Source organism: Diabrotica virgifera, chromosome 5 (assembly GCF_917563875.1).
Source record: "Diabrotica virgifera virgifera chromosome 5, PGI_DIABVI_V3a".
NCBI lineage: Eukaryota > Metazoa > Arthropoda > Insecta > Coleoptera > Chrysomelidae > Diabrotica > Diabrotica virgifera.
The window spans coordinates 10,866,873-10,882,405 of NC_065447.1; the positions used below are offsets into that span (position 1 = coordinate 10,866,873).

At 33.2% G+C, this 15,533-nt stretch overlaps 1 protein-coding gene across 2 annotated transcripts in view; it reads right to left on the minus strand.

The window, feature by feature from the left end:
* Window positions 1-15,533, minus strand: part of LOC114333861 (protein Skeletor, isoforms B/C) — a 180,250-nt gene that overhangs the window by 122,299 nt on the left and 42,418 nt on the right. For both annotated transcript variants that reach the window (XM_028283888.2, XM_028283956.2), the window contains exon 3: window positions 378-559. In XM_028283888.2, the coding sequence (XP_028139689.2) occupies window positions 378-559 (182 nt within the window). The remainder of the gene's footprint in view (window positions 1-377; window positions 560-15,533) is intronic.

Sequence of the window (15,533 nt, forward strand, 5' to 3'; positions counted from 1 at the left end):
TGTTTAACAATTTTTCTGTTGATTTTATTAATGCCTTTTGTGCTTCAAAAAGAGTTTATGCAAAAATCTCTGGGTACCTACAGGTTAAATAATATTACCATAATAACCATCGACAAAGTGACTTTTTTCTATTGCTGTTTCTAGAGACGGTGGTGTTATTTGAAAATTTTATATATTTTATTTACAAATTTACGCACCGCAAGAAAGAAGAAAAAAGGAAAAACTGATTTTTTTACAGCAAAATATCTACTTCCCTTTTTCTCCTGGTTTGTTAGACATTATTCTTTTTGTTCATTAAAACATCGAAGCTACAGCGAAAGTATTGTACGAATGTACGCAGCAATTATCTAAATTAAAAGAGCACGAAAAAAACTTACGTCAAATTCCTCGCACCAAAGATAAAATATCTTGATGCTGTGTATGGTCTTTCCTTCTGGCAGCGTGAGAGTGATTCCCTCCTTCCTGTACCTCCTGATTACTTCTCCGCTTCCCGTCTCATCTCTCAACCGGAAACCGTGTTTGTCAGCCGCTTTGTGGACGCTGGCGTAAAAATAAGCGGCTGGAAATATGAAAAACTTGATTAGAACTTGTAGGAGGGGATTATGTTCTATAAAATGCCGAAAATACAAAGTCGTTTCCCTTCTCGACATATTTTTTGAACCGTAAAACTTATTTTACTAAATTTCTGCGGAACTCAACTAAGAGAACTAACTATTGATGGTTAATACAATTCAGTAAAGGAATCATTAGGCAAATAAAAATGTATCTTCTTAAAAGCTATCTCATTTAATAATTTTTAAAGTCTTTCAAACCGCAATTGGGGTTCAAATTATTTCACGTTGATTGTGTTTTATAAATTTCTTATCCGATCAAAAATCAACTACTGTTCAATTGCCTACTCATTTGCAACTAAATCAATGTTAAAACCATTTGACCACATTCATAATAATGCTCTAAGGCCCAAACTAGACGGGCCACTCAGCAGCGCTACTCTGTGGATCTACAAAGCAACTTCCGATGATTTACCGTGGGTTCGTGTGTGAAGTGGACGTCGCACCAGAGAACAATAACCACAGAGAAACGACACGCCTTTGATCTTTGGTGGCTAAGCCGCCAACGACACTTAAAGCAACCAGACCGACCATCGAAGTAATAGTCAGTGGGCATATCACACAATATAAATTCGTAAATAAAATTAAGCACTTATGTTGACTTTCAATAAATTAATATAGAATATTGCACCGAGAAAAAAGTTGCGTACAGGGCCGGCTTTTGTTGGCATTCTTTATAATAATGGAATTATTTTTGATTTACAAAAGGTTGCAAATATATCGCACAATGCAAAGTAATGATGAAAATCATATTGATTGGAACCATAAATAAAAATACCTTTTTGTTTATCCTGATTTTGGCATTGAAAGACCAATAATAAAATATACCTATTTATTACGGTAGGTGTGGCTTTCACTGATTGTTTTTGGCTTGGGCTGATACAAGATATAATTTGTTCGTCGAGGTATTTCCTAATAAATTATATTTTTTAATATAGGTTATCGAAAGATAACACAGCCATTGTAACGGCTACAGAAATGTCACAAACTCTGAAAGTTCCAATTCTCTTTGGGTGACAAATGTTCGTTATCGATAACAAGAAACATGTTGAAATCGAATGTCAATATTGTTCTTGTCTTGGAAACCTATCAAAAGTAGAGTTTTCCTTTAAAGTCGAATATCGGAGCAAACGAATAAATACCCAAGAAGTACTGTAAGAGTATATTTCTATAAATATAAATATGTAACAATCTAAAAAACATTCAAAAAAGTATTATATGAATCGTTACAATTACACCGATTTGTAACATTACATACACTATACATTCAGTATCATTGTAAATCCAGGATGTCCACCGGTATAAAATGGCGGATTACATATTTTTTCACAACTACTTCAACATGGGTATCAAATGAAAGGGTTTGACTATTAATAAAGAGTTCATTATAGAAAATCCAAAATGGCCGCCAAAAAATGGTGGGTTACATATTATTTAATTTCACAACTACTTCAATATGGGTATCAAATGAAAGGGCTTGACTACTAATAAAGAGTTCATTATAGAAAATCCAAAATGGCCGCCAAAAAATGGTGGGTTAGATATTTAATTTCACAACTACCTCAATATGGATATCAAATGAAGGGGCTTGATTAGTAGAAAAGAGTTCATTATAGAAAATCCAAAATAGCTGCCAACAGAATAGTGGATTACATATTTTCGTTGGCATACTGTTATACCCCCCTCTACTGTTTTTTTTATTTTTATTGACTTCTAAAAGGCATTTGATCGTAGTAAATATTTTATATTGATCGAGGTTTTAAGAATCATTGGCAAGATTTTCCCAATTATCGCCCCAATTATGTCTCCAACAATTTTTAGTTTGAATAGTATTTTGATTTTGTTTGCGGCGTGTAAATCAGAAATTGTCGTGTATAGAACTCTTTATATATTTTTATTTCGTAAAAATAGGATATCTTGGAATGCGATGACACCCGGACAACATCTGTTTTGACCTGGTTGGCCCTTCGGAGACTTGCGTCTGTTATGAAAAATACATGCACTGACACCAAATTTATTATTTTTATTTTGAAATAGGTATCCTTTGGTTGGCAGAGCGAAGTTTAGTTTTTTTATGCATTACGTAGGGGTAATGTATACAAGGAAATGAATCACTTTCTTCATGATTTATTATCAATAATATTTAATCAAGTCAAATTAAGACTATTAGATACCTAATAACTAATATGTAAAAATTACAAAGCAATAACAATTACCTATTATTATTCTTAGGAAATCTAAATAAACTTATTTCTCTTCCTGTCGCAGAGGAACATCCGTGAACCACACACGAGTAACCAGACATTTTAACTATTATAATTATTATATAAATGCTCAAACTTGTTAAGTCAAATATTTACCATAGACGCCTACGGACTATCGTAAAACAACCAGAGTGGCAGAATTAGCTGGAATTAGAATGTGTTGGGAACACTTAAAGCAACCAGGTTCGCGCATGCGTCTTCAAAAACGGTACACGTTTTGAGTACGGTCGTGTCATTTCTCTGTGGTTATTGTTCTCTGGTCGCACCCCAGACGAGCGACTGTGGCCAGCCACAGTCGCCGAGCGTCACTGCTAGTGGCGTCCACTAGTGGCAATTGAAGTGCAAAACAGACCGGATATATGTGATACAAGAACCCGAGAACATATTTATAGGGCATTAAAAGGAAAAGCGTGGGACGTTATCTTTGAATTATTTGTTTCTGATTTTAAAGAAGGTAGCCCTGTCGAAAATAATAAATCCCATATAGTCCAGAAAGCCACTGCGCATCCGCTAGGAAAAATATTCTAATTCGGATTTTTTGCACAATCTTGCTCAAAAAGGACTCCTTTTAACAAATTTGCATGTTGCCAGGACCAAAAGGTGGTCAAAAATTTTTTAAACGTTTTTTTTTTTGTTTTTTTCCTAAAATTATTTTTTTTGCATGGAACAAAGTTTTTTTAGGTTTTTTGGATCATTCTAAACAGAAAAGGTCTTTAGTGACTTTTCTCTAAAGTTGATAGTTTTTGACATATAAGCGATTAAAAATTGAAAAATTGCGAAATCGGCCATTTTTAACCCTCAAAAACTATATGAAAAACTGAAAATTTGAATGTTGCCAAGGTAGGCAGACATTATTTAAACGTCGATTGATGAAACCCCGAAGAGTTTTTTGCAATACAATATTCCAAACTCCTTTGTTTTTTAATTGCTAATCAAGCGTGCGCGACACTATTTTCCACCGACAGTATGGTGCAAATGAAAGGAATAAATTCGTTATTTCGTAAAGCGGCAACTCTAAGGAAAAATCCCGAAACAGGTCGATTTTTATTTTTAAGTTATGATATTGTGGCATATATGGTATACTAGTGACGTCATCCGTCTGGGCGTGATGACGTAATCGATGATTTTTTTAAATGAGAATAGAGGTCGTGTGGTAGCTCATTTGAAAGGTTCTTCAATTCTCTATTCAGTAGTGTTAACATTTATATAATTATTTATACAGGGTGTCTTTCTACTTCTTTTTTTGTCAAATAATTTAATTTAATTTTAATTTTTTGGACACCCTGTATTATGTAATTATGTAAATGTTTAGATTACTGAATATAGAATTAAAGAACCTTTCAAATGAGCTAGCACGTGACCCCTATTCTTATTTAAAAAAATCATCGATTACGTCATCACGTCCAGATGGATGACGTCACTAGTATACCATATATGCCACAATATCATAACTTAAAAATAAAAATCGACCTGTTTCGGGATTTTTCCCTAAAGTCGCCGGTTTAGGAAATAACGAATTTATTCCTTTCATTTGCACCATACTGTCGGTGGAAAATAGTGTCGCGCACGCTTGATTAGCAATTAAAAAACAAAGGAGTTTGGAATATTGTATTGCAAAAAACTCTTCGGGGTTTCATCAAACGATGTTTAAAGAATGTCTACCTACCTCGGCAACATTCAAATTTTCAGTTTTTCATATAGTTTTTGAGGGTTAAAAATGGCCGATTTCGCAATTTTTCAATTTTTAATCGCTTATATGTCAAAAACTATCAACTTTAGAGAAAAGTCACTAAAGACCTTTTCTGTTTGGAATGATCCAAAAAACCTAAAAAAACTTTTTTCCATGCAAAGAAAATAATTTTAGAAAAAAAAAAACAAAAAAAAACGTTTAAAAAATTTTTGACTACCTTTTGGTCCTGGCAACATGCAAATTTGTTAAAAGGAGTCCTTTTTGAGTAAGATTGTGCAAAAAATCCGAATTAGGATATTTTTCCTAGCGGATCCGCAGTGGCTTTCTGGACTAATAAGCAATGTTATGTCCAAATCCCAAAGCTATTTATATTTACATTTTATTATACATTGGATACATTTGAACTGAACAAAACAAATATGTACTCACAATCTTGTTTGTTTATTTATGTTAAATAGTGGGGTCCCATCCTAGGTCAAAAAAGGTTTTATTGTTTGTTGTTGAAAACAAAACTATAAGATATCAGTTAAAAGGGGGTTGCAAGCTAACATGCTTTTCACTTTCACTCAGTTGTCAGGTTGTATCAAACTATTTTTACGCCTGTAAGATACCAGATATACTGGTTGATTTTTTATGTGCTTCTTTCTGTGGTGTAGCTGTTTTTGTCTGGTTCTTCTTAATTCCATTTATGGAGTTTATTGGTATTTTTTCAAAAGCGTTGAAATTTTATACAATATTTAAAACTATGGACATTACAACCACTGATTTGGACGAACACACTTTAAAAAAAATATTAGCCGGCAAGTTTTTAATCATTTGATTAAACTTACTGTTTTTTCTCACCCATTACATTAAACGCCGCACCCTTCCAAACGATCCACTTCGCAGCGTGGTCGTCGGCGCTAGAAAATCGCCTGTTTCAGCCACTCTGTGGATCCACAGAGTAGCGTTGCAGAGTGGCCCGTCTGGTTTGGCCCTAAGAATTACCCTTGTTTTCGCACGACTCCAATAGACAGTTTATACAGCGAATGCGGAGAACCAAAACATTTGTAATTTGAAGAACTTTTTAACCCTTTTTACAATAAAAATCATTATAAGTTACATTTACGGGCAATATGTTGTGAAACTTTTGTAAAAGTTTTTTTAATTTGTAGGCAACAAATTTTTTCTTGAATACCAAATATAAAACGATTGTGTGATCAATCAATTTGTCTTCAGTACTCAAAGTAATCAAAGTACGCCTGTCCTTTGGATTCAGGGGTCGTGAGTTCGAATCTGATCAGGTGTATGAAATTTTTCATTTATTTAAAATTAATAAGTGAAAATAGTTTCTATCATTGTGGGGCAGACTATTAAAATACTTCACCGGCACAAAATTCCGCCACTAAAAATTTTTGATTGACAACTTTTAACTTTATTATTTTTGTACTCCGATTTTCAAGATTCTTGCATCAGTTGGTCGGTACATGTGTTGATATCGTTTGTAATCGTTTGTATTCCAGTAAACAAAATTTTTTTTGCTTAGATGGCATTAAACGAAGCTGAATGGAAACGTTGTATTTTCTATTAACTTTAAAAATTTCCGTGGAAAAAATAAGGAGCTGATTTTTTTCACAGTTCTTTCGTATTATCCCGGAAGCATCACTAAGATTTTGTTTTTGGAATTATCCGAATATCTCTTTTTTTTTTAAGATCTGCACAATTTTTTGCAAATAAAAACACTGATTGACTCATAAACGTAAACACCTTAAATATACGTTGGATTGATAAAATTAGAATGGCCCGCATGCAGTCCAGATCTCAATCCTATCTAGTATTTATGGGATGAATTGAAAATAGGTATTCGCCGTTATCCTAGGCCTCTAGAAAATTTGTTATAGTTATGGCCCTGGTAGAGGAATATCGGGCTATTCTCCAGGCCATGATAACACATCTTATTCATTCAATGTCAAACAGATTGCGAGCAGTCGTTGTTGCGAGAGGTGGACATACCCGCTATTGAATTGTTTTGTTGTTAACTTTTTTTGTGTTGTTAATTTTAGTAAGTTTGATATTTTTAATTAAATAAACCTTCAAATCAGTGTTTTTATATACAGCTCTTACAAGAAAAGAGATATTCGGATAATTCAAAAAACTATATCTTAGGGATGCCTCAGCGATAATACGAAAGGAGTATGAAACAAAATCAGAATTTCAACTTTTCCATAGAATTTTTTTTTGAAGTTAGGAGAAAATACAATGCTTCCATTCAGCCCGTTACCAGAATAATAAACGATATCAATACATGTACCTACAAACTGATGCAAGAATCTTTAAAATCGGAGTACAAATAATAAAGTTATAAATTGTCAAACTCAATCAAAAATTTTTAGTGGCGGAATTTTGTACCGGTGAGTGTATATAATGATTTATTAATCGGTCTCGATTGAGAAAAGATTATAGATGCAATCACAAATAACTTTTAGGATAATTTTCACCTATACCATGAATTTTCAGAAATATTTCAGAAAACACATCATTCTTTACGTTTACAACTAAGTAGTTTGTCACATAAATATAACATACTTAATTAAAGCACAGTCATCCAACGAAAATTTCAAACTTTTGTTATCTGTCATTACACAAAAAATAGCGAGCATCTCATTTGCCAACCCCTCTCAGAATTTATAACTTTTCGGACCTTTCTGGCACGGAAAATCTTCAAATATTCACTAAGAATCCTCTTTAAAAGGCTTTAAAAAAGGAACGACCAGATAATTTTCGTGATAATACTATCTAAGCCTAATCTTGTGTCCTAGAAGGCTTAAAACGAAAAAGGACCGGAAGTGTTAATAAGATTTCCTAATGTATTTCACGAGGCTGCATCTTACGCTTATTTATTTTTAAATTTGAGGAAAATGAATAGCGGGAAAAGTTTATGTCGTATTTAGAGCAAATATGTAATTTCAAATACATAAAAAGATTTCATTTTTTTGTTTTAAACTTTTCTACATACATAAATATATCGTCGCTGTGAAATCAAAACGGCATAAGTGCAAAAATCGATTTTGGAGATATTGGTATCAAAATATTTCTCTTACTTTTGTCTTCTTCTTCTTCAGGTGCCATCTCCGCTACGGAGGTTGGCAATCATCATAGCTATTTTAATTTTTGAGGCAGTAGCTCTAAATTGTTCTTTGAGCTGCATCCAAATCATTCTCGCAGGTTCTTCAGCCATGAAATTCGTCTTCTTCCGATGCTTCTTCTACCGTCTATCTTTCCTTGCATTATGAGTCGCAGGATGCCATACTGTAGTTTTATTTCTTTAATTGTAAGTTCAACTTCCTTTTCTTTACCTATTCTTCTTAGTACTTCGTTGTTCGTAACTCTATCTACCCAGGAAATCCTCATAATTCTTCTATAGGTCCACATTTCAAAGGCGTTAAGTCGTCTCATTGTCTCTACATTTAACGTCCATGATTCCACTCCATAGTATAGTACACTGTATACATAACATTTTGTTAGGCGTACTTTAATAGCTAATGTTAAATCTTTGCTACATAGGACCTTTTTCATTTTCATAAAATTAGAACGTGCTTTTTCGATTCTGACTTTGATTTCTGCAGTGTAGTCATGTATCTCTTTTTTTGTAAAACCGCCGTAAAAGGTCAAAAGAAAGTCCGTCAAATGGCGTTAGGCCGGTTTGCATAATGTTTTAATCACTTCTTTGCTTAACAGAATTTCCCAATGCGTCAGTCGCTTCGTAAACTTTAAGATGAAAGGTTACGCGTCATGTAAGTAAAACTGAATTATCTCACATCCTAGATCTGAATTATTGGGAGATATTCAGTTGTCACTGCGGCTTAAGTGCAAACAGTAATCACATTTTAAAGTCATAGTGGCATATCTGCATATTTCTCACGATTTAGTCCATAACTTGGTTATTTGCTACCAATACTTCAACAAGCAAGACTTTAAATTTTAACCAATCAATTCGTACCCCTAGTGTGAATTAAACGATAGTAAGCGATAAAAAATGAACTGCAAGATCTTTGGAACGCTCTGGTGAAAGATGTCTCTTTTGTATTTATGCCGGTTTGATTTCACAGCGACAGTATATAAAATGTAATATATCTTTTATTACACACACCGTAGCTAGTGTCTTGGGTACGCCCAGCTTAACCTTTGCCTTCCATAGTGTTGGACGATTAATTGAATCATAAGCCTCTTTGAAATCTATAAAGATCTGATACACGTCTTGATTATATTCCCAATTAGTCCATTCATTAACGGTAAAATATTGCAAAACCTTTAAATTTTAAAGAACCGCTTGGATTAACATGAAATTTGGCATACACACAGCTAACAAGAAAGAAAAAAAGTGATATTGTGCCGATATGTGCTTTTGCCCTGGGGGTGGTTTTCACCCCCTCTTGGGGGTTAAAAAATATTCGTCCAAACAAAGTCAGGAAATGGGTAAACTGGCTAATTTAAAGTAACTTTTGTTCTATAGAGTTTTTTCACTAAGTCAATACTTTTCGAGTTATTTGGCAGTGAATATGTTCATTTTTTCAACAAAATAACCACGCTTTTAGACGGTTTTTCGCAAATAACTCAAATTGTAAGTATTTTGTTGAAAAAGCATTCTTAGCAAAAGTATAGCCTATAAAAAATTTAAAAAATAGTGAATATATCACGTTTTTTATTTAGTAGAAGCAGAGTTATAGCTAATGAAATATAGGTTCATATTCGTCAAATTCCAAGTGGAATACTTTAACGTGAAATAACCAAAAATGAAGCACATTTCGGGAAAACTCATTTAAACTTATTTAAAGCGTTTAAAAATGCTTCATTTTGGTTTTATAAAAAAAATTTCTAGCATCAAAATTAAACAAGTTACGCTCAAAATAAAGTTAGTCCCTTTTGGTTTTGGTAAAAAAATCTAGAAAATCACCCCCTAATTAGTATCTTAAATGAAAATCGTAACGACTTCACAAGTTTCTTGACTCGTGTATATATTGTTTATATCATCTGTAAGTTTCATCGGTTCAAAGTCCTTATTATTGAAACGGCTGTAGTTAAAGGGGTTGAACGAGTCACTGATCACGAATGTATGCAAATTTAGAAACACCAAATCTTGATCAATTTTTGTCTAACAGAAAAACAAAAAAATACATGATATTCAGAAAAGCAAATCTGACTTTTTTTGCATTTCGAGACTTTTGGTATCTCTAACAATTTTTAAGTTATTTTGAAAAAAAAAATATTTTTCAAAATTTAAATTTTTAAAAATTTTACTTTGAAACCAAATTTTTTCAAAAATAAACACTTTGAATCGATGAAACTTACAGATCATATAAACACAATATAAGTAAAATAATTTATGGAGCGGCAACGATTAATTTCATTTAAGTTGCTAAGTAGGGGGTGGTCTTCCCGATTTTTTTTTGCAAAAACAAAAGGGACCAACTTTATTTTGAGCGTAACTTGCTTAAATTTAATGCTAGAAACTTTTCGTAAAAACAGAAATAAGCTTTTTTTTATAGGCTATATTTTTGCTAAGAACGGTTTTTTCGACAAAATACTTACTTTTTGAGTTATTTGCGAAAAACCGTCTAAAAATGTGGTTATTTTGTTGAAAAATGAACATATTCACTCGCAAATAACTCGAAAAGTGTTGACTTGGCGAAAAAGCTCTATAGAACAAAAGTTACTTAAAATTAGTCAATTTGCCCATTTCCGAAGTTGTTTTGGACATATATTTTTTCACCCACAAGAGAGGGTGAAAGTCACCCCAGGGCAAAAGCACACGTCGGCACAATATCACTTTTTTTCTTTGATATGTAAGCTATACGTATGCCAAATTTCATGTCAATCCAAGCGGTTCTTTAAAATTTAGAGCAAAAACCGTGAAAGAATGGACTAAATAGTTTTCAAGCGTTTGTCTAATAGTAAATATTTGATTAATAGTCGATCTTTCAGGCCTGAAACCACACTGGTAGTCACCAACTATTTCTTCGGCGTATGATGGTAGTAATATTTTAGCGTTATTTTAGTAATACCGAAGCCAATATTTTAAACGCTGTGTTCTTTGGCATACCTGTCAAGTATCTTTTTATGCTGAACTCATTTTGTGTCATATCGTATTCTATGGAACATTGTGAGCCCATCAATGTATTCTCATTTATTATATATTATTAAAACGGGTGACTGTTACCTATATATTGTTATATTTCTATTTGATATGAAAATTAAATTGTGATAATTATAGACAAAATTCAATTTAATATAAAATATTTTCAATTTTCTCAACCACGGGCATATAAATTTAGAACAACCTGTATACAACAAATTGTTATATTTAATTTTAAGAAGTGATTAAACGAAACTCGGGACAATGCGCTTAAAATAAAACTCAAGTGAAATCGATAATAGGTCATTATCGTTGTTCGCGGAAGGTTCGATCATTAGCCGATGCTAGATAAGACTTAGTGGAAGTAGATAATAGATCATTAAATTTTGTAATTAGTAGAAAGTAATTTTAGAATGGGAATTAACTATTTTTCTTTTGAAATCCATTAAGAATTTTTAGAAAGATTAAAAATTGGTTTTGAGGAATACTGCGAATGAGAGTTGGTGGTGGAAGTTTGATTTGTGAATCTGGAAGGGATATTTAGAAAGTAGGGGAATGAATGACAAATAGAGATCAGAATGTTTTGAGCTGTCGAGAAGTGAAGTCCAGTAGTAGACGGTAGTGTACGGAGAGTGAGAAAGCCGGTGTAGTTCCGTGAGTGTGGAGTATCTATCGTGGAACGAGAGGTAGGCCAGGTTGAGAGTAAAAGAACCTCCTTGAGCCAAGAGTTCCCGGTAGCTGATTGCAGTTTCGAAAAAGGTAGAACACAGCATCACGACAGAAGCAGGAAACGAGAGCTATACGAGCTAGTTTCAGAGGAGAACATTACTGGAAGCCAGGACGAGGTTTTGATTGCAGCCAAGGATAGCAGGAAACGGGTCTTGTGTGAAGACATTCTCAGTTCACCAGAAAAAGGTCAGTCTCATTTGTTTGGACATGAATGTATGGGTTTTTCGTATTAAATACCACATTTAAAATTGAAGAAACATAATCAATAATATCAGAAAAGCTTCATCAAACTTAAATAGAATTGTTGCTAATAAATCATAATAGTTAAATGTTAATAAAAACTTTCAATTGGAAACCAAAAGGAAATAAGATTCCCATGTGTAAATGTTATGTTTAAGAATAATAAGATATAGCAAATATTAAGCAGTGATTGCCATTTAAATAAAATAAACAATGTTGATTACAATTGTAACCCATATGTGTTATTATTTTACTCTTTTCTTTCCTATCCCGATTAGGAACCATTGAGAAATACTTAGAAGCCACGTAAGTAAGTAATTAATTTTATAAAAAGCCCTGAGATTGAAAACATATTGATATGTGATCTGGTAAATTAATTAGATTATTATTAATGCATTGATTAAATTAAATGACATATAAAAATATTATCTCATATCAATAATCAAGATCACATCAATATATTATTTATTAGAAAAGTGTGGAATAATATCAAATATATTGCTCTGTATACTTTGATCCTCCCCTATCGTATCAGTAGACACTTCTAATAATTTTATGCAGAACCTGAGACTAACCAATCGCACAATAAAATGTATTTGATTGATTTACGCGCCAAGTAGAGGGCCTGAGAGGCATTTTTATGGTAAAATTGTCAATAAATTACCTTTTCTTCTCTCACTTCGTACTCACTAAAAGGAATTTGGTTGAGAGAAAAAAATGCTAATGGCGTGAAAAATTCCGAGAGACATTTGGGGGTTAAATTGGGGAGAAAATAAGTTATACACGTGGAAAAAAGCTTTGACTGACGGCTTATAAATTATGGAGAGGGTTTCGTCTCAGAGGGATTATGTAATTTTGAATTGTTTATTACTTGTTCGGTATGTTGGTAAACAAGTAAATAATTTGGTTTTGGTACTCAATGTAATAAGTGAAATAATTTAATGTACACTAAAAAACTGTTCGACAATATTATGTTCTATTTGTAATGTGTGTTTGATCGTCTAATGAGAATTATAGCAGACATATGACATAAAAATACTACTTTACGAAAGTCAATTTCTTTAATGATTTGAAAATAATTCATATATCTAGTAAGCTTTAAGTTAAAACATATGTTACAGTTCAAGTTGATTCTCAGTTAGAGTTGACTCCAACTAGTTGGAGTCAACTCCAACTGAAACGAGCAGTAAAAGTTGATTTTAAAAATTTAAATCAACTTTTACTAGTTGGAGTTGACTCTTCCTGGATCGATTCAGTAAATGTTAATTATACGAGAATCTCAAGTGCATTTTTGATGAGTGTGCGTTTCTTTGTTTTGGTCGTTTCAACTACTTATTAGTATAGTCTGTAACGTCGCCCCCGTTAGGTAAATTATTTTGATTAGATTTTTTGCACAAACTTACTCAAAGAAATACATCCGTATAACAATCCTTATAACAAATACATAGGGTGTCACGCGGTACCGCGGTCGAAAAATTGTTTAACCAATTTCAGTAAAGCCAGTCAGAGCAGAGGAACAGACGCGTTCGATAAAGAGTATTGAGGTGGTGCGTACAAAATTGTATCGTCCATCATAAAAAACATTAACACTTACTTACAACTTTGAGGATTTTTTTTTAATTTTAGACGAAATAAAAAATTCGAATGACAGTAATGACAGTAATGACAGATGACTTTTGCATGATGGCCGGTTTTGATGTTTAATCGATAGTTATCAATATTGTATACCTACCTAATTACTAAATCTGTAAAATTTTGATTTATTTTGTATGAATATAATTGCGAAACAATACAGAATTTTACTTTTACAATACAGACATAAATTTTATTAATAATAAGATAAATTTTGTACAATATTTTTAATAATTAAAGTAAATAAATTTTAATTTCACTCAAATAAATAATCGATTGCTGCCATTGACCACTTACATTCAATCTCGGTTAATTTGATTAATTATCGCGGCAGGTAAAGTAATAGGTTTGTTCGTAGTACGATCCAAACGATCAGCAACCGTTGCCAACCATCAGACACATGCGCAGTTAACAGTTAACGCTGCGCAGTTAACAGTTAGAGATCGTAGACTACGAACACGCATGCATCTGATGATTGGCAACGGTTGCTGATCGTTCTACGAACAAACCTAATATTCTTCTTTCAATACAACAAAGTGAGGGCAAATGAGTACAATACTGCCGAAAATGAGGACAAATGAGTACAATAATGAATAATTTTAGTGACGTTTGGCGATAAACAATGATTTTAAACAAATTCGCAAAAATAAATTTTTTCACTTCGTACAAATTTTTTGTTAGATCCTTTGGGCCTTTTTTTCTCTAAAATTGACTGTTGTCGAGTTAAAAGCGACTAAAAAATTTGAAAAACGCCAAAATAACCATTTTCAAGGTTTAATAACTCGGTTAAAGATAATTATTGTGAAAGTCGAGCGAGCGGCCGTGGAGTAACGGCATAATCGCTGGCCTCATACGCCAGTGCACGTGGGTTAGAGCCCTGCTAAAGAAAAACCATTTTCATTTCCAATAATGACACGAGCCTTCTCACCGTGCCTCGGAGAGCACGTTAAGCCGTCGGTCCCCCTGGGCTAGTGTACATCGACACTAGTTACTTGAAACAGGGTTAAAGATGTAACTGGCGCCGGAACTGTCCGAAAGACAAAAATGCCATACGATATTATATATTATGAAAGTCAGAAACTAAAAAAAATCAAAGATTACAGCTACCTCTATAAGATCCTGAAGAAATTTTTGTCATTATTTCATTAATAAGATATTATTTTTAATTATCAACAATGAGCGCTAACCGTGTATTGAGGCGGCCGTCAATGTGAGTGCGAGTGAGATTCACCATTGGACGGCTGGAATGGTGCATCCCTTTAGCACCCACCATTGACGGCCGCCTAATACGCACTTAGCGCTCATTATTAATAATTAAAGATAAAGCTTAGTAATAAAATAGTGACAAAAATTTCTGCTGGATCTTGTAGAGGGGGCTATAAACTTTGATTTGGTCACTTTCCGACTTTCATAATAATGGATTTTAACCGAGTTATTAAGCCTTGAAAATGGCTATTTTCGCATTTTTCAAATTTTAATTCGCGTATAACTCGACAACAATCAATTTTAGAGAAAAATCACAAAATACCTTTTTTCTACGAGCGTACAAAGATGTCTACTTTCGCGAACGCGTTTTAGTTTAGAAAGTTTTACTTTTCCGCACGCGTGTTACTTTTCCGCACGCGTTTTACTTTTCCGCACGCGTGTTAATTTTTTAAAGACTCGTAGAAAAAATATTGTTCCTAACGCTTGCAGAAAGTCTCTTTTCCGCAGTCGCTTGCCGAACTCCCGCTTCGCGTCGTTCGGCAAACTGCAGTCGCGTCCGGAAAAGTATGACTTTCTGCACTTGTTAGAAAAATAACTATTTTTGCTCAGAATAACCCAAATGATCTAAAAAAAATTGTTCGAAGTGAAAAAATTATTTTTGTGAATTTGTCTAAGAAAAATTGTTTAAACAATTTATCGATCAAGGTACTGACTGGCACCCAGTAGATTTGTTATAAGGACTTCTTTTTGAGTAAGTTTGTGCAAAAAATTCGAATCGGAGTAATTTACCTAACGGGGGCGACGATACAGCCTAGACTAATTTGAACATATTCAGTAACATTTAATTTCTAGAATCGGCTGTTTGTGTGAATCAGAATCAACTTTTACTAAAGGGCATTGGGAAGAGTATACTTTTCCTAGTTGGAGTCTACTTTTACTAGTAAATGTTGAATATAAATCTTCATTTTATATTTATAATCAACTTTTACTGAAACCAGCCGTTAGAGTTGACTCCAACTAGTTGGAGTCAACTCCAACTGGATAATCAA